This window comes from Enoplosus armatus, chromosome 20, assembly GCF_043641665.1.
Source record: "Enoplosus armatus isolate fEnoArm2 chromosome 20, fEnoArm2.hap1, whole genome shotgun sequence".
NCBI lineage: Eukaryota > Metazoa > Chordata > Actinopteri > Centrarchiformes > Enoplosidae > Enoplosus > Enoplosus armatus.
Window position 1 is genome coordinate 11,372,471 of NC_092199.1, and position 19,491 is coordinate 11,391,961.

Consider the following 19,491-nt stretch of genomic DNA (forward strand, 5'->3'; position numbering starts at 1 on the left):
ATCAATGCAACCCATACAAAGTGCTTCGTTAAAATCCATTCCTAAATAACTATTTAACAATGTGGACAGTAAGTGTCCAGTATGGCAGCTGGTATTCAGTAACCACTGAAAAGCTACAGGTGCTTTAAAGATGTTGGTCAGACGCTCGGTCTGGTTTGATGGTTGAAACACCTCAGAGCTGCACTAGAGAGATTGTTATCAGGCCTTTAAAATAATGTCACTTGGCCCTCTGGCTAGTTTGTGTGGAGTTGATGGGGATCTTCCTGGACTGCATGGTCTTTTTAGCAGGCTCTTTCTTTGAAGGGTCTTTTGCATTGGCAGGGGACTGGGTGGTTGTTTCAGCTCCAGAAAGCTTGGACTTTGCGGAGGGCAGCAGTGAATGCTTAGCTGCAGCGGACGCCTTAGAGGACTCCTTGTCTTTGGCTGTGGTCACATTAGTCTGGGCCTCCGAGACCACATTCTGGGCTTTCTTGCTCACTCCGTGTGGGATTCCTTCTCTGACTGCATCCCCACCACCATCCTCTGGACTTCCTTTAGCCTCTCCCACCCCTGCTTTCCCACCATCAGCTGACTTACGGGTCTCTTTGGGCCTCAGAGCACTTTTGAAGAAAGACAAACCCTTGTCCTCTGTCTTACTGTTCCTTTGAGGTCCCCTTGATGGTGGGGCTGCGTTTGCAGAGGAAACACCCACACTCGAGGATCGGAGACTAATGGAGGAGCTACTGCTTGAGCTCCGGCCCACTGCTCTGTTCTCCACAGCACGGCCCGGCCTGCCCTCCGCTTTACTAGCAGCACTCGACCTGGAGGGAGGACCTCCAGGGTTAGCCTTCCTCTCTGGGACCACATTGGTCCTTGAAGATTCACGGCTAGTGCTCCTGTCTGCTGCTCTAGTCCTTCCTGAGGCTGAGCTTTTCTCGCCTCCCCCTCTGGGTGATGTCCTCCTCTGAGGGTTTGAGCTTTGTAATCCTGGAGAACCACTCTTCCTCTGCTGCACAGAGTCAGGATGTAGTACCTCCGGGGTTTGGGATGACCCTTTCTTGGAGGGCGTTGCTGTTCTTGAGGAGCCAGCCTTGCTCGTTTTAGGTGGTCCATCGCTTTTGTCCTTGGGGTTCAATGCTGATGCTGCACTCTTGGTCTGTGGTCTAGACGGTAACTTGTCAACGGCTGGGGACGCAGGAGACAGAGAGCTGGATGAAGTTGAGGAGGTGGCAGGACGCTTCTTAGGACTCCTTTCACTCTCTATCCCGGTCTTTGCTGAGGTCCTTTTAACACCAGCATTATCTGCAGCCCCATTTCTTTGCTTCAGCTCTTTTGCAGCCGCCCCGTGTCGAGGACTGACCTGTTCAGCAGCAGTGACTACATTGTTGTTATCCCCAGCCTGGGTGGAACTCCTCTGCTCTGCCTGTGCCACGGCTTTGGAGTGAACCTGCTCTATCAGCCTCTTACTGCCTGGATTACTATCCAAAGATGCGAGGGCAGACTTGCCCCCTGACACTTTCTCTGGCTTAGGTGATCCAGGGAAGCAGGAGGTTGACACCTTGCTATCAACCACCTCTCCTATCATCTCCAGTGTTGGGGAGGAGGAGTGGGATTCCAGGGAAAAGCGCGATGGAGAGTTGGAACGGAGTTGGAGCTTAGCGGAGTGAGACCAGGATGGTTTAGTGCCATTTTCACTGAGCACCAGAGGGCTGGCAATGGACGATCTTGAGGAGAACGTTTGCCTTTGCATGCCCCTTACTGCAGGCCGGCTCGATAAACCTGCATGGTAGAAAGATACAAATCAATATAATATTCATATTTGTCACCACTGAAGCCTTGAAAACATGTCAGACATTGTGTGTATTTGGAGGAGTCTCTCACCATCATCCTCGCTCCGTTCACCAGCAAACTCAGCTGACTCAGAGAGGGAGGCCAGTGAGGTGCGTCTGGAGGAACCAGATGAGGCTTGGCTAGGTGGACGGCTACCCATTAGACGACTAATCCAGTGCTCACACAAAGAGGAACTGGTGGATCCTAGAGAGCCAAACAGCCAGTGGTTGAACATGTATATTATATCATCTATAACATATATGTAAACATGTACATAAGAGATTGTACAAGCTAATATCAATAAAAATTACCTCCCACAGAACTGTTGGCAGACCAAGATGGAATTGTGGCCCGTCTTTGATAAAACAAAATGTAACCAGTTTGCTTGCAGACCTCATCTTCAGATATGGGCTGAACATCGCTATCGTCAAAGCAATACCACTGTCCATCAATGGAGTTCTTACAGTGAGCTACAAGACACAACCCAATGAAATATTATAAATATCTTGGAAAAGCTTTTATGAAAAAAAAAAAGTCAGCTAATATAACAACCAAAGGCCATTGGTTATTGGTTGTTGATGCTTCCCCAGTTACCTGTGTAATGTCCTCCCTGCATGGTCCCATGGTGGTTACACACTGCATACAGGTCATAAAGATAGTCCTCCGGATCACGGCCCATCCCGTAAGGCCGTCTCCATGGTGACCAGTGGGAGGGGAGGCTCCAGCTGCTCTGGCTCCTCTTTACCATGTGGGGTGCCATGTCCATGCCTGTGAGAGGGAACTTCACCATGTTCTGCATCTTCATTCGTCGATCCCCATCCTGAAGTCACAAGACATTACTTTTTTTTTTTTTTTTTTACTTATCCGAGGCATTTTGGCACCTTCATTTACAAGACTGTCTACATGCGTACCTGTCTGAAGCGTTTCAGGTGAAGTATGAGGATGTCTGGCAGGGTCCACAGGCTGAGCTTTATGCTGCCCTGCTGAAGCTGCTTACAGTGCGGACATCGCCATGCATCATCAGGAGCAAGCTGAAATGAATGTGGGAAAAAAAAAATTATTAGTACAGCAATTAAACTCTAACTTTTTGTACAATAAAGGCACTAATTGATGACATTTTTGTCAACAATTTGTAAACATTATTATAAGGCAGAAGAAAACATGTAGAAAAGTGTAATTGTACTGCCATCTAGTGTTTGTCATTCTCACTTGTCTTCCCATACCAACCCCAACCCAAGTCTGGTATCTTGGCATCACCTCTGAGATCAAATGGATAGAAGCCCTGACTCTCTCGAAACAGCATTTTTTAAACTCACTTAACTTCTTTAATACAAATATTCATTCAGTATAGTACAGTGATATTCTCACCACTGCTGCAGCCTACGTGATACCATGCCTCAGCCTACCTGTTCCTCTTTGGTGTAGAGTTGAAAGCACTGGGCCAGTGAGCAGGTCTGAGGCTGCAGGTGCTGCTCCTTTACTTGACGCACGCTTTCAGCATCTGGGATGTATTCATCCTCAGTTCTTTTGAACAGACTGCGGGCATAACATGGCACAAGTCCCAGAGGGATCACATAGAACTTCAATAAGACATTTACTACATGTGTTTGTGTTAAAATGCACAGCTCTGAAAGGAGACATCACATGTCCGTGCCAGATCTCACTTACTAGTCTTTCGTCTCCTTGTCCCATTCAACGACAATTTTGACATGAGGTGGCCCTCCGGGACCGCAAGACTTGAATGCCCTGTTGAAAATTAGTTTGAGAGACATCATATTTTTCATTGTAGTCTTTTAGCTGACTTAAAATTATAACAGCACAGAATGATTAGAGGTTACACTAGAGAACATTTCAATTTTAGATCGCCACCACGTGTAATAAATTAAAATAAAAATAAGCACTATATTAGGCCAGACTTTAACTTTGGTTGGGTGTTTATTTTCTGTTTGTTTGTTTGTTGTTCATGCACCAGTTGAGACCCAACTGTCATTTTTTCTCATTTTCCCCTCATTTTAAATAATCCATGCAACAACTGCAGAGGTCGACACCTTCTTAGAAGAAAATCTATAAAACCAGAGAAGCTATTATGCATCTCAAGAGATATTTTAACATCAATACCACTGAAGAGTTGGCCTACATACTGTAGCTGTTCAATCAACTTCAAGTGGATTGAACACACTGCAGGGTTTATATAATGACTTCAAGTACTGTAACACTCCCCCCTGGTGGTGATAAGGGACATTACCTCTCCACAGAGGGATGGCAGAGCGGCTGCTCCTCCTGAGGCAAGAGGTATGTGATTCCAACCACTCCCACCACACGCAGAGTGAAGGGCCCTACCTACAGACCATCAGGGATAAGAGATTTTAAAAATCATAACACATAAAGAAGATTAAAATCAAAGGATCTGTGTGGATTTAATATGTACCTGCACAAAGACTCCAGGGCGCAAAATATGCCGCATCTTCTCCAAGATCTCTTTCTGAAGTACATCCCATGTCACTGTACGCTCCAAATACAGAATAAATGGATTACCAAACCTGCAGGAAAAACAAAAACAAGATAGTTTGACCTGCTCCAGATTTAAAGAGGCCTTTGGGATAATGACTTTAACCGTTACAAGTGTTGCTCAATACCTGCGTCCTTGCTGTCCGGCACAGGCTCTGTTACACACCAACAGGACAATCTTCTCAGCCTGCCCACTATTCTTATTGGGACTCTGAGGTGGGGTTGTAGGCTCTTGTATTTGTGTGGATATCCTATTATTATCTGTGCCATACTTTAGGTTGTTCTGGTTAAGATTGGCATGTGGGCTCCCTGTTATAAAGACACAAAATGTAAAGATACAAATAAAAAAAAATGAAAACAATACACTTGCAAACTGCTTCAAAAATCAATCCGACATGCAGGTCAGTGTGTCTAGCAGCTTCCCTTCTCCAATATTAGTCCATTTCTAATCTAATCTCCACTCCTACTGGCTTAATAAGACAAAGAGCTAAACTAATTTCTGGGGAATAAACAGGATGTCGTACCGCCTCGCTTGGAGCGGATCTGCTCCGGTCTAAATAGCTCAGGTGTCTCGAAGGCAAAGATGGAGTCACTCTCCTGGATGATCTCAAGGTCGTCGTCGTCGTCACAGAAGGAGCGATGAAAGCCGTCGTAATACATTTCAGTGAGGACAATCTGAGCAGAGGCGGGGGAACGAAAGCAGAGTGTGGTTAACATTTGGATTTGGATGTTTTGAAAATGAAATCTACCAGGTGGAATCAAAAGAGGCTTTAGATGCTGAAATACAGTCGATACATATACATAATACATAATTCAAATACAAACTTAACCAAAGTAGCACACACTATATTTAGTCCTCTTCATTTTGATACACTAATGGCCTTAAGAAGGGAGGTTTCTAACAAGACGGCACCTGTTGGGCAGGGATTTTGGTCTCTTGAGCCACAGCTTGTCTCAGCCTGGACACGGTGCCAGAAAGAGGCACCGCCACCCCGACTCTCATACAGTGGGAGCACTTTCCTTGGTACACCACTGTCACATACAGGGGCCTGCAACACGGAAAGAGTGAAATTAATTGGCTGTTTCATAACCACGTCCGGAGTGACGTTTCAAAGCTAGACAGCATCTTCTAATTTTAGCTTTCTCCTGTCAGATCTTTCATGGTGTTTATCTGGGCTGGCTTTGACACTCTTTTTAATGCTGGGTTCAGACTGGATTTTGTCTTATTGCATTTTTTGACACAGGGACTTTTATTTTTTGTTCGATAGATATTGTCTTACTCAGAAACTAGATGCAGAGTCACCTTACCGTGTGTGAGGTACCGGGATTGGCAGTGAGATGCAGAGGAAAGGATCAAAGGTGTTGCTCTGTTTCTGGCAGTGAGGGCAGGTCAGGGATGACCTACACAGAGACATGATGAGAATAATAACATGCAGCTGGAATATTGTTAGTGGATCTTTTTAAAGGAATAGTCCAACGTTTTGGGTAATATGAGTATGCAGTTTCTTGCAGAGAGTTCAGTGAGATGATTGATACCACTCTCATGTCTGTACGCAACAGTAAACATGAGCCACAAGTTAGCTTAGCTTAGCATAAAGGCTGGAAACAGAGGGAAACAGCTATCCTGGCTCTGTCCAAAGGTAACGCACTCCATCTACCAGCAACTTTTCAAAGCTCATTAATTTATAATAATATATAATAATAATTTTATATCTCATTTTTTTGATTGATTCAAAGACCAAAGCGTAAAAATAACATATTGTAGTTTTACAGGGATTATGTGCCAAACTATTCCTGCCTGGCAAACTCACGATGACGACAAGAAATTTAACAAATATATATAATATTTTAATGACCTTTAGAGGTGCTGGAAGGCAGGTTTTGTTACTTTTGAACAAAGCCAGGCTAGCTGTTTGCCCCCGTTTCCAGTCTTTGTGCTAAGCTAAGCTAATCAGATGCTGACTGTAGCTTCGTATTTAGCGAAAAACATGAGAGTGGTATTGATCTTCAGATCTAACTGTCAGCAATACAGCTGAAGAAGGCGTGTTTCCACATCCAGTAGTAGGTGGTCACAATAATGATCTGTACAGTGTTAAGTTTGCTGTAAAGATCATAGGTTGCCCGTGAGATAGAAGGATGCAGGATGTTATGCAGTATGTTATTTTTAATTACTTGTTCATCACTGATTTTCAGATAGCTCATATTAACGTGAGCTGATAGTAAATCAGTATTTACATTTGGTATGAACAGATTATATACCAGCAATTTTCACCTGTATTGTGCCTGAAACAACTCCTGTACAAAGGAGCCAGGTGCTGGTAGTGGAGATCCTTCAGGTGCATTTTCCTCTTCTACTGGAGGCTGGAAAAACAAGATGGACACAATTATTTGGCAAACAAGTACAATATAATGCACGTCAAACAACAGCAGCAGTCACCAGTAGTACAGTTTAAAGTATCACAACATTCAGTTTATTACAATACATTCAGTCAAAACATAAAAAAAGATCAGATATTCACATCATTCTGGTCTATAGCTGAATATAAAGTACTCTATACTACAATTGTAACGTCTAGCTGTTTACCTTCCTGGGAGGCCTGATGTCAGGGTGGATGATATGGTTGAGGTCTTCATGAACCCTGTCCAGCAACCAGAGGAGGAACTCCTGGGCATCGTGCTGGGAGTTACCCTTGAACTGCAGAGCGCTCTTTGACACCACATTCTGCAGCAGGACAAACAAATGATGGTTTAAGTGGACTGCCCCTAAAACAGAAATGATTTTGTTACGCAACGAGTACCATTTCTGTCTTTCTCTTTTGACATCAGTGCCTGATCATAAAATATTCAGCGCGTTTGACCAGGATGATGATCAGCACAATCCCAAAGGTCAGCAGAGGTGCGGGTGATGGTGAGACCCTGGCGTGGAGAAGCTTTTTAAAACCAGGACACAGACTGAAAATCGACTGAGCTTAACCTCACTGACAATTAGCTATTGGAGATGACAACAGTGTGTACTCTACAGAGCCACCCAGCTACAGAGCTGGCAGCTATAAAGTCACCTCTACCGACTATCAAATGTCACGCAAGGTCAAAGATATGAGGGGAGTGTGCACTGTGTGCCTTCCCAGCCTGCCCCACGGGACATTCTTCCTTATTTTGAAGGCAGCGTCAGCATTTTGTACAAAGAGCCAGCATTCCTTCTCAGAGGTTACCTTTAAGTAAAGGTCTGTCTGATCTCAAGCTAGCATTTCTAGACTCCTCTGATTATGAGACAATTTTAAGGAGACTTAGACAGTGAGAGAAATGCGGAATGAATATTAATGATGCATTGTTTTAAATATCTGTATATCTTTCAAACAGCAGCACACCTTGCCTCTCAAGGCTCTGGTGAATAAAGGAAAGTGTCCAAAAACAGGTCTGATGCTTTGTGTAAAAGTGACAAAACATTGATGACGCCCCGCTCCATTTAGCGTCTATGAACTCAGTTGCAAGTCATCTAATGGAGAGCGTTGGAAAGAACAGGGTCAGCTAAGAAACCACTGTGGCAAAATAAATGTTTATTTATTCCCAACAACAGTTTCTATGTAATTACCCATTTACTATTGTCAGTAGCTCATGTATAGATCACAATTGCAATAAATTAAGAATTGTTTACGGCTTTGTCACTTTGGTTTGTCACACTGTCTTACCAGTAAAGACAGAGAGTAGATCAGAATATGTACACTGATAACGCGGGTAATTTAGTTTAGGCAGTTTTCAAGTTCTACTGTGGATCATTTGAGAAATTACAAGATGAAGAAGTTGTTAACTTTTCTATTTTATGCCCTCCCAAAATATAAGGACTGATACAGCAACAGTTTGAGAAGAAACTAAATAAACAAATAACTTTATCATTTAATATCCCTACAATACAATAGACCTAAAAAGTCCGATCATTTTATCAACCACTGACTTCAGATACCTTGTGCTGTTTACAGACCATTTGTTGGATTTGTTTCACCATCAATCACATTGTCAAATTAAGTATCATTTTTCACAAACAGTGAGTGTCTCTTGCAATCATCTATGAGAGTTTGTGCAGATGGTGTACAACAACATAATCCTCAAACCAATTGCTTCTGGGAGAGAATGGACACTGAGACACAGTGGATAATTCCCCTGTGTTATTGTTACGGATGTCTTCCTAATGATCTTTAAGTGCTCGCAGTTTAGGCTCAGATTGTGGTCTGAGACAGGACGCACGAAACCGTCACATGTGCACACCGAGCTGTAATGTACACTAACCACAAAAATAGCATGTTTTGCTGAAGTTCAATTAGCTGCATTGAAGGTTGTGGCGCAAAAGTCAGAGAGCAAAATCTAATTTCTGCAGAACCCCTTAAAGAGACAGTTTGAGTACGGAAGTTCAAATCCATCCAAATATTTTTTGATTTTGTTAGAAGAGAGAAGTCAGTAACATTTCTACTGTGTGCCCTCCCAAACATATAAGGAATGATGCTACTAAAAAGCTACAGTTTGGGACGGTACTAGTCAAAATAATTTACATCAGCATTAGAAAAAAAAATTCGCTTTTGGATATGCTGACAAGATTCCTAGTTTATGAGAAATTAGATACTAACTTTGACGAATGGTCTTTATCAAAGTGCAGGATAGTGTGGGTTCACACTTCATTTCCCTACTGAGTTGAACATATTCAAGGCCTCTCACTCTGAAGAGAATAATCTATATCCAATCAGACAGTTTGTACTCTGGCTGGCAACCAAGGTAGGAAAAAAAAAAAGGACAGAAATAGTAACACTGTCAAGAATAAGTGTGGCCCTGTTCAATTTAGTTCCTCTCTATTATGTATTTTGAGCTTTTGAAAGAAAAGAAATAGGCTTTCAGACAGAAAAAGGTACATGAAATAAAGTAACCCTGTTGCGAAAGAACAAACCTTTGTGATTGTGACAGGCAAACTTTTCAGTGCTGGGATACAGGTTTATGAGGTGAGACGGCGGGAAAAAAGCAGACGGGGCTGGAACAAAAGCCGATGAGCGTGGGACAGACAATAAAGCAGTTCAACACATGACTTTGATGTGAATCTAATGAATTTATTACAGCTCAAATCTGAGACTCAACACTCAGCTGACCAGCTAAAACAGCCTTTTAAATGGAGGAGTGTCTCAGAACACTGTCTTAGCCTGAGTCTTAGTCTCATTAGGATTTATTATCTTAAAAAAAGGCTGATTGTAACTTTAAATATTACATAAACTGTTATAACTGTGAGCTGTGCTGGCTCTCTGATTCCTGATCAAAGACAGAAACTGTCTCGGTTTTTTTTTTTAACATATATAAGATATGAAATAAAACAATCAATTTTTTGTATTAGAGAACAGACTAAACACTAATGCAATACGAGGGATGCTACTCCAGAGGCTTGTTGACAAGCAAACCAGTCATTCCAGGCCAGCACATAATCACTGCTTCTGCAATCATTCTGACAAATGGAGGAATTTCATGATATTGGAGAGACTCAAATTCACACTTTTAGGCTGACGAGTGGGAACAAAGCATCTGCAATTGGTGTTATAGATGTCAATATTGACAGAACAAAGGACAAAGCAGGATTGTGCAACATAGTTCACTGAGGTGCTACTGGCCACACTTGTCATGTATTATCCTAATCCCGGTAATACACTAAAGGCACAAACTGAGGCTGAGAATGACACGTAATATGCTATTAACTTGAGAGGATCATATCCTCACCTGACATTTCAGTTTGTTACAGGTTCCTCTGCGAGTATCAAAATAGATCAGGGCCACTGATGGTATCTGGAAACTTCTGGACCTAATTTGGGTCAATATGCACTAAAAAGCCAGTCCCTCCATACCCATATATGGACATAGTGTATCGTTTTGGTAGTTGTTGTCTTAATTATACTTTTGAACCAATTGTATCAAATAAAAGTCTTAAGACTCGCAGTTAGGAGCCCTGCATGCTGCACAGCCTACCTTGAAGTCTCTGCTGTGCTGAGGTGTGTACTCGAAGGTCCACAGAGCCCGAACCAGACCGGACAGCTGCTCGGTCACCTCCCCTGACTCCTGCTGCTGGTTCCCCTTCTTCTGCACCAGCACCCCGTTGGACTTGGCCTTGTCGCTGCTGCTGCTGGTCGTCTCCCCCCCTTTGAACTGCTCCAGGGCCAGGTACTCGGCGAAGAGCTCCGTGTTGCTCAGGCACTGCAAGATAGCGTTCATGAAGCAGGTGTTGCCGTGGTTCTTGAGCCCGGCGACACCCGGCACCTTGTCCCCGAAGGGGAAGCCCCCGCAGTCGCTGTCGTCGGACGGGACTGACCCCCCCGTGGTGGTCGGGATCAAAGTTGAGTCGTCCTTCTCATCCTCGGCGGCCTGCTCGTCGGTGCCGAAATGAGACAGAGTCGACAGAGTCCGGAGAACTCTGTTCATAAAGCTCCCCACGGAGCGGACCGAGCTCCTCCGGAAGAGTTTTTTACTGAAGGATTTCTTCTCCTTGTTACTGACAACTTTCGACATGGTCGGTCTGATGGCTTTTTACACCTTAAATCCAGAAAGGGCCCCCTTTAATTTTCAGAGCATCGCCTCTTCCCCGTGCAGCGGCAGCTCCTCCACTTTCTGTTGTTTTACACGAGGCCTGAGCATATTTCACAGAAACATAAAGGCCTGTCAGTTCTGGGGATCATATCATGTGGAGACAACAGAGTAGCATCAAATCAGCCCACTTGCAACACTGCGTCGGATTGCATAAACAGCCTCCGCGGAGAGCCGCTCTCAGGGCGCTTTACGTGAAGGCTCGGGGTCGTCCCGCAGCTGCCGGCGGCCATCCTCTCTAGCGGTCTGTCCGGTGACATAACGTCACCTGTGTCATGGTTTAGACACAAAAAGAAGGCGCTGTGGTTGAGTATCGGTGGACACAATGTCCGTCAGACATAAACATCAAATCAACCTCTCACAATTAGGCTGAGAGTGACGAGCGGGATCCCGTATCATTTATTAAACAAACCGCAGCTCCACCCTGTTAAAGGTATTTCTTCGTCACCTCTGGCCGCCAGATGCACGGTGGTGTTGACGGGTCGGTGATATTTACCCAGTGGATGTCTTCCCTAAATCGCCTCCACAGCGGGCTCGCTCGCAGGAGCTCTGCCAAACTGAGGAAGACCCGGACCGGAGCGGCACATCCCGCCGCTCCCTCGCGTCTGGCCGCTGCGGAGCATCGCTTCGGGTTCCAGATATGAAAGGTGCACGTCTCCGTGTCCCCATCCGAAAGTTTTTCACCCCCCTCAGTACTTGTCTCACTCTCCGAGCTCCTTAATTCCTCCTCCGGGCGGGATTCAGTGCGAGGCCGCGTCTCGCCGTCTCCATCACCATCTGTAGGCTCCGACACTGCAGGCAGGGCGGTGACGGCTGACGTCAGGGCCAAACACTGGTCCATGTTGGAGGAGAGCAGGTACAGCGGCATGTGATGCTGGGTGATGCTCCATGCCGTCTCTGGACAGCATGGACACTGATGAGCGCCGGTTGGGGAGCAATGGCGACATATTATCACTTCATTTACAGAAAATAAAAATAGGAACTCTCTGGTAAATGTAGAGGGTCGCTATAAAAACCGGAGGCTACAAAACCCTGTAGCACAAAGGTTAGCATCAGTCGAAGCATTGGCACCTACAAGAGCCTGTCGGGCTGTTAAACGGAGTTTCATTTTATTTTGGTAAAATGTCATTATAAAATTGCTCTACTTGTCTCCAGAAATCATGTAAAATATGAGCACGTGACAGACTTCAAAGGGCTGAAACTAACTCTTGTTATCATTATTTTTTAATCTGTTGGTAATTTACACATTTCATTGACTGAGGGCTAACGATTATTTCCATTATCAATGAACCTGCTGATTATTTTATTGATTAATCATTTGGTCAATAACATGTCAGAAAATTGTGAAAAATGCATCACTATCACCTAAAGCCAGCGGTTACATCTCCAAATTGTTTTAGTCTAAAATCCCAAAAATTTCAATCTACTATCACAAAGACAGACAGAAAAGTAAACTAGCTGGAACTAGGTCATGTTTTAGGTAACTAGGTAATGGCATTTTGGCTTGAAAAATGTTTTGTCTATCGACTAATTGATCAGCCCTAATTTCATTGATCTTGTGGTCTAAAATAGTGAAACAGTTTCCCCGTCAATATAAGATTTTAAGCATTTTAACAAAATCTTAAAAGATGGCGCCACTCTTCTCAGCCGGGAGTCTTCCCTGTGTGTTACAGTAAAGTCTCCTATTTCTGCATGTATTCCCCCGACAGTTGACTTTGACAGACATGCCAATTTCCATGACTTGGGGGTGCAAATACATTCAGCATCAGTTAAGAACAAACAAAAAAAAGGTAAAAAAAAATGCAGCCCTTTTAAAACAGACACACAGACAGTTCAACCAATGTGGGATTATGAAAGAAGGATTTAGCAGAAGGCCACACATTTATTAAGCTAGATTGATTACATTACAAACTTATCCAACCCCCTACTTCATCTAGTGATTTAACAAAGAAGTAACACATGAGGCGCCATTTTAGTGTCGATGTCAATGTTTTATGTACAGATTTTCACAATACTGCATGAAAAAAAATATGGAAAAATGTCAACATGGAGACTTTCCATATTATTTGTCCAGCCCCTACTACAACGAGAGAGAGAGAGAGAGAGATCACCTTCACCTTTACATCAACTGCTGAATGTGAAGCCCAGTTAACAGAAAGCCATACAGCTCATATCAGAAATACTACCTTAATATAATTTAATAGCATAGATGAATTATATTAGTATGACAAATAATTAAACAACAAATATATCAGTCATATAGATTTCAAACGCTCTCACACATCCCCTGATGTACATTTTGTTACTAACTTAAAAATGCAGCAATTGAAGATGTATAGTCAAGACACTTTCACCCGTTGGCTTGACTTGAAGGCATTATCACCGGTGAGACATCATTCAAAGTCACACTTCGCTCAACATTGATCTGTATAAAAAAAAGTCTGAACTACCCTGATTTCAATCTTTTAACATTCCCATAAATCCTATTTGGACAGGACTATAATCCTAAAATGCTGCAGCCTCAACTTTGTGACTTAAGGGGCTGTAACATGTAAACCACTATTGATATCTCATTCTTCTTCACTTTGTCAACAACCTGGATATGGGTCAAACATGCCTGCAAGTCCCCGGTGCCGCTCTGAGAGTCTACCTTCCTTGCTGTCAGTAGTCGATGCACCGGAGGGCAGAGATGGTGGAGGCCAGTCGACGAGGCAGCAGTTTGGCGGTCTGTCTGTAGTCTTCTGGTTTGGCCCTCAGCAGGGTGACGATGTGCTGCAGGGAGCGGGAGGGCTGCAGGCCCAGAGCGTCCATCACGTTGCTCAGATAGTCTGTGGAGCAGGAATACCAGCATGGACACGATACGATGCACGTTAACTTAACTGCCATTCCATTGAATTGTTCCCTGTAGTCATTAATAGCAATGTAATTACATATCATAGCTTTGCTTAGCCGTCATTAAGAATTGCTAACTACATGTGTCCGTCCGGCGCTCTGGTTACTGTACCGATATCTGTGGCCAGCTGTTTAGTGGAATGGGTGCTCAGTTGGGGAATGAGCAGGATGGCATCGCAGTAGGTCTGCATGGTTGCCCGAGCAATGGAGCCCAGCCAGTAGTCTGCTGTGTTGTCCAGCTCGGGAAGGTCGTCACCTGAGCCCGAAGGAAAGGGATGTTTGAAAAAGTGAGTACAGTCCCACGGCAACTTTGTGTCAATAACAATTTGACTTCAGCTCTTCGGCTTCATGATAGATCAGTTGTCTTAGAGAATACAGTACTGTTGGGTACAACATGTTACTCTGCACCTCTGGCTGTACTCTTCTGCTGCAGTCATTATTTTCCCTACATCTACCAAAAACTAACGCTATCTTTACTTTCTGTTTTAATTCTGCATCTATCACAACAGGGACATGGTCAAGGTTGTGTTATTTGGGCATCACATCGCAAATTGTTGTTTCCATTTTCCATTGCCATGGTTACAGTCCAAGAAAAAGTGATAAAGTGAGGAGTTTCAGGCTTGAGAAATATACAGGGAAGGGTTCGTGGTAAGAAAACAAGCAGAAATAGTTAAATTAAGAGAGAAAGGGGAACAGAGAAGGAAAAAACAAATATCATGTGGAGTGTTAGATTGAGAATCAGGATTGAAGGCCAGAAACCTTGCTCTGGAGGGAAAGGCAGCTTCCCAGCATGTAGGGCCATCTCTAGTGCCGGGTCCTCCTGAGTAACAAATGGCTCCAAGTGGAGAGGCAGAGACATAAGGTACTGCCCGATCTGGAAAGGAAAGACAGACATATAATTTAACATATCCGGTGTCTGGGAGCTGCAGTATATTGTGTATGTATATACTGTATATATATATATATAGATATATATATATATCTATATATATATGTGTGTATATGTGTGTATTGTGCTCGTTTTAGCTGTGAATATGGATAAAACATCTGATGAGGCAAGTCCTCCTAATTTTTTGTATTGATCTGCACATTCTAATCATATCAATTATGATTGTTTTAACTGAATATCATGATATATATTCAAGTCAAACCTGACTAACATTTGTAATGTATTCTTGTGGTGACAGGCTGAAAGTAGGCAGGTCCTCTGTGTAGCTCTCTCCAAAACCAGGTTCCTCTTGTCTCTGAACAAAACAAGGGGCACGAATCAAACAGTATGAGTTGAGAATAAAACAGAGACTGTACATCCACCACTCAAATGCACACAACACACACACACACAAAGACAATCCAAAAGCTCTCAGCAATGCACTCAAATCGTGTCAATCAGTATTTCAAATCAAATCATCTAGAAACTTGACACTTAATCACCTCCATCTTGGAGACGAGGCAGAGCTGGTGTTTGATCTGCAGGAAGACAGAGTCGAAGGCCAGCTGGTTGGCCTGCTGGTTGAGTCTGGTGAGAGCAGATCTGGGCTCTGCTAACAGGTTGGAGTTGCCTGTGCCCTTCTCCTGCAAGAGAGAGACAAAGAGAAAGAGATGCATAAAAACAGCTGATTAAACACCTGATACAGCGCAACAGTATAACAAGAGTCATTTCTTTTCATAGGACATCAACAAAGTCTTTTCTCATTCCGACACCACGTCCGGCTCCATACCTTTAGGGAGTAGAGGACTTCCATCAGGCTGTTGTATTCTGCCATGTTTCCCCTCTGAAGGTAGTTGTACTCCTGCCAGGGGTTCTTGGTGGCGCTCTTCCTCTCTGTGGAGCTGGCCTCCTGGATGCCTGCCAGGCTGCGTGGGCTGTACGACTCGGACAAGTACTTACCTGCCGTGCCCAGGATCCTACAGGAAGGATTGATTGTGCTCAGAGAACGCTTGCAATTCCTTAAAATCTGACATTGTACCATGTTGACATGAGTTGTATCAGTTTCAAAGAGATGAAAGGGAACAACTAGAACATTATGAAATATTCAGTATAAATATTTCTCTTACTTGTTTGACAGCTGCTGCTCAAAGGCTCCACATTGTCTAAGTAATTCTCCACAAGTGGCAATAATCCTGCAAAACACAACATAAAACCATATAGTGTTAAAACAGTATTCATTATTGAACTAATGAAACTTTACTAATGAAATAGTCTCAAATGTAAAAAAAAAACATTAACCTGACAGAGTTCTGGAAAGCTGTCCAGTCCTCCTGGAAAACAGATGAACTTGGCGTATCCTCCATTTTACACTTCTTCCTGACTGACTGCAGTGTTGTGGAGAAGTCCGACACATATCTAGAAGAAGCAGCACAATGTTAAAGCTGGCTGCATAAATCGATTTAAGTAAGGTCCACACATGCTAAAAATGAGGCAAAGTATTTCTACGAATATAGCACATGGTATGTGGCTTATGACATTAATATAGTATGTGGCTTATGTTCGTGACAATAAAGGATCTTTACTTGGTGAAGAGGGCTTTAAGGGCTTTGAGGAGGCCACACACAGCTAGTCCATCAGTCAGTTTGACACAGCGGTCCACAGCGGCGCTTGCCAGGCCAAACAACTTGCCAACCGAGTGGCTCAACTCTTCCACACAGTCAATTACCTCCCCATGTTCCTAAAGAGAGGAGAGAATATGGAGAGTGGGAAACAAGACAGAAAAAATAATTGAAGATAGTAAGTGAATCAGAAAAAAAATACAGTGGTGGCAAGGTTGTAATAAGTGTATTATCTTATGTGTGCATGGTGTCTAACCAAAGGTACAGCACTGATCTGGATGAGGAGGTGAGCTTCCTCCAGATCTCCATACTGCAGTTGATACGGTTTGTAGGGGTCATACAGCGCACAGACCAGCTCATTCACCTTCAGCAGATTATTCTCACCTGTGGAGGACACACAGACAGAACATAAGGACCCAACTCCACCCACATCTGCAGCATCTACCGTCATGTCTCGTCTATGCACAGACCCAGGTGTGGCAGCATGGCGGCCTCCAGGCCGCGTCCGAAGGTGGACGTGGTGTGATGGAGCTCCAGCAGCGTGTCGAGACGCTGCTCTTGGGCTGCCCGCTCCACAGCCGTGCTCAAGCACACAGGGATGGACGGGACCATGGCCCCCAGAGTTTGGATCAGCAACACTGTCACCACCTCATACGGGTTCTTGAACACCTGTTTGATGTATACAGTATAGGTAATGTGCAAACAATTAAAACCGCATTCTGCAAAATTGCTTCCATTATTGCCATATAAATAAAGTTTATAATAAACTTACTATCCATGATTTGGTATTACACGTTTTCTGACCATTTCAAATAGTGTGTTAGCATTGTTGGACCTTGTCACTGAAGTGCAGCTGGTGAAGTGTCTGTGTTGGTTGGTACTGTGGTGTGTCTCACCTGGCTGCTCCACTGTAGTTGAGAATGCCACGTGGAGAGCAAAGTGTCGTAGAACTCAGATAGCTGCTGATTCAGACTGAGATGGCTCTGAGAGAGATCCTGCCACATGCTCACCAACTGGCCCTGGAGATGCCAAAACAGACATTCATTCACAAATGGACATTAGAGCATGCCTACACCAAAAAGGTAACAGATATGAAAATGTGATTTTGTGATGTATTTATTTATTGATTAATTATTACAGTCAGGGAGAGGCTTGTAACACCTACCTTGTGACACTTGTAATAGTAGGCAAGGAGCTGTGGCATTCTATCTATTTCTGTGAAGACTTTAACAAACAGCTTGGCTTGGTCTGCAGAGAAAAACATGTAAACTTAGTGTACAGTGAAAGTGAACTACAGTGAACAAAGAAATGGACGTTGGAATAAAGTTCAGAAATAAGAGCACTTCTCACAGGTTCTTACCTATAGACATTGAATTAAAGGTTGATACTATTTGTGGGCTGGCCAGGGCCTCCAGTCTGTTTTTCAGAGCCTCCAGGTGGACACACTTTTCAGAGTAGTCCGGTGTGTCCACCAACATGGCCAGGCTGTTCTGCATGCTGGTCAGCTTGGAGGAGATTACTGCAAGGTCCTGGAAAAAGTAAGAAAACATATTCAAGATGAATGTCCACCAAATAATATCTTAATTCTATCATCAGTTGTTAGACGATAAAACACGCAGTCTTTCATTTATACCTGTGTTTTGAAGGTCTCCTCAATGTCTGCACTCAGTGTGCTCCACTTGTCTGCCTCCTGCAGCGCTTCAGCTGCCACCTGCATGCGGCCCTTCACCTGATCTATCTCCACCAGGACCTGGTATATAGGAACCACACAATATACAAGTATTACCTAAGACACATCCTCAGAGCACCCTGAACATTGTATATTACAGTGCTTAGTATCAAAGAAACTATTTCAATATCATAACATCAGGTAAACACTTTAAGAGTCAATGTAGATTTGTATCTTTGTTTTACATGCAATACTTGTGAACCGCGAATATACTTCAACTGCGCATATGTTATTTATAAAGTAATGACATATTGATTGAGCTCATGCACACCTGCATAGACTGTACGGTGTCCTGCTCAAACTTCTTGATGTCCTCTTTGACCAGAACCATTTGCTCCTTGAGGAAGGAAGCCTCCTGTTTCAAAGCCTCCACATCTCGCAGCACTCTGGGCATATTTTGGAGGGCCTGGTTGCTGCTCTCTGCACACAGAAATACAGCAGAAGTGTTGATTCAACTATATGGTCATTTTGCAGTCAAATCGTATTTCATTATACTAACAGGTGTTTTTAATATTCAAGTCTACCCTCACTGATATACATAGGGACAGAACATTATAAACAACTCTGACTATAACGAATACAATGCAGTCAACCGGTACGAAGCATTGCAGAGCTGTTGTATTAGGCTGCATGAGATTTAGCTAGGTGTATCTCAGGATAAAGGCAACTGAGTGACAGCAGAAAGTAGACACACTGCAAACAGTTCACGTGGCGTTAATGCAAAGCGTCATTAGTTTACTTTAACCACCTACCCTCGATAGAATTGTTTACTTCCTGAATGAACAGCTGCAGTTTCATGACCAGTGTGGCTGCGTGTGTGTCCGCCTTCCCCGGCGCGTCCTTCTGCACCACCTTGAAGGCGCCGTTCACCCAGTCCTTCACATCAAAATCATCGTCCAGGAATTTGGAGAAATCCATTTGGCCTCTTCACACCTTCACTAGTGCAAGAAACTGTGCGGTGTTCAAACTCTTCTGCTGCAGTGCAGTCTGTGTCATCGACCCATTGCTAACGTTAGCTAATTTTTCCCAAACAATGGCTTTGATACGAATATAAAATAAATAGCCCAGGAAAATGAAATTATCATTACGACTAAATATAGTTCCAACAAGGCGACGGCTTCCTCCAGAGTTATTTTTAAATGTCTACGGCTTTAAAGGAGAAAAGTAGAGGCATATTTCTAAATGTTTCAAGTGATGCTGGTAGTGCTACTGACACTTGACAACAACTTCCTGTTTGTGCGTTCTGTTTACCTTCCCCAGAAACAAGCTACACACGACACAAACTGACCTGCTGAATAAAATCTTGCCAACAGAATTAGGAACATTTTGTCAACTAAATGGGACGATTCGTTTGTTTTTAAACACAGATACATCACATTTGACCAAGAGAAAATAAAGGGGAA

At 43.5% G+C, this 19,491-nt stretch overlaps 2 protein-coding genes across 2 annotated transcripts; both read right to left on the minus strand.

Annotated features, from left to right (window-relative positions):
* Window positions 1–217: 217 nt before the first annotated feature.
* LOC139303181 (ubiquitin carboxyl-terminal hydrolase 31-like) lies at window positions 218–10,845 on the minus strand. Its single transcript, XM_070926909.1, has 16 exons — window positions 10,309–10,845; window positions 6,902–7,039; window positions 6,590–6,678; window positions 5,626–5,718; window positions 5,231–5,366; window positions 4,842–4,992; window positions 4,446–4,626; window positions 4,238–4,349; window positions 4,055–4,149; window positions 3,478–3,555; window positions 3,216–3,345; window positions 2,721–2,840; window positions 2,404–2,629; window positions 2,121–2,279; window positions 1,861–2,013; window positions 218–1,758 (listed from the first exon to the last, which is right to left on the minus strand). Exons 1-16 carry the CDS (start codon window positions 10,843–10,845, stop codon window positions 218–220), a joined length of 3,939 nt encoding a protein of 1,312 aa, XP_070783010.1.
* Window positions 10,846–12,799: 1,954 nt separating this feature from the next.
* Window positions 12,800–19,200, minus strand: cog7 (component of oligomeric golgi complex 7). Its single transcript, XM_070927044.1, has 17 exons — window positions 18,841–19,200; window positions 18,360–18,508; window positions 17,993–18,109; window positions 17,720–17,888; window positions 17,525–17,607; window positions 17,256–17,378; window positions 16,830–17,028; window positions 16,616–16,743; window positions 16,324–16,478; window positions 16,040–16,156; window positions 15,868–15,933; window positions 15,531–15,717; window positions 15,244–15,384; window positions 14,973–15,056; window positions 14,572–14,686; window positions 13,925–14,068; window positions 12,800–13,748 (listed from the first exon to the last, which is right to left on the minus strand). Exons 1-17 carry the CDS (start codon window positions 19,004–19,006, stop codon window positions 13,582–13,584), a joined length of 2,310 nt encoding a protein of 769 aa, XP_070783145.1. The 5' UTR covers window positions 19,007–19,200; the 3' UTR covers window positions 12,800–13,581.
* Between the last annotated feature and the right edge of the window lie 291 nt (window positions 19,201–19,491).

What these genes read in the sequence shown, in the direction of transcription:
- cog7 (XM_070927044.1), bottom strand. Translation starts at nt 19,006, where the DNA reads ATGGATTTCTCCAAATTCCTGGACGATGATTTTGATGTGAAGGACTGG. An exon ending in ACACCGTACAGTCTATGCAG is followed by an intron (nt 18,110 to 18,359) that starts GTGTGCATGAGC and finishes CCTATATACCAG; the next exon opens with GTCCTGGTGGAGATAGATCA. An exon ending in AACTACAGTGGAGCAGCCAG is followed by an intron (nt 17,029 to 17,255) that starts GTGAGACACACC and finishes TACATCAAACAG; the next exon opens with GTGTTCAAGAACCCGTATGA.
- LOC139303181 (XM_070926909.1), bottom strand. Translation starts at nt 10,845, where the DNA reads ATGTCGAAAGTTGTCAGTAACAAGGAGAAGAAATCCTTCAGTAAAAAA. An exon ending in TGCCATCCCTCTGTGGAGAG is followed by an intron (nt 3,556 to 4,054) that starts GTAATGTCCCTT and finishes AATTTTCAACAG; the next exon opens with GGCATTCAAGTCTTGCGGTC. An exon ending in ACCTGAAACGCTTCAGACAG is followed by an intron (nt 2,630 to 2,720) that starts GTACGCATGTAG and finishes TTGTGACTTCAG; the next exon opens with GATGGGGATCGACGAATGAA.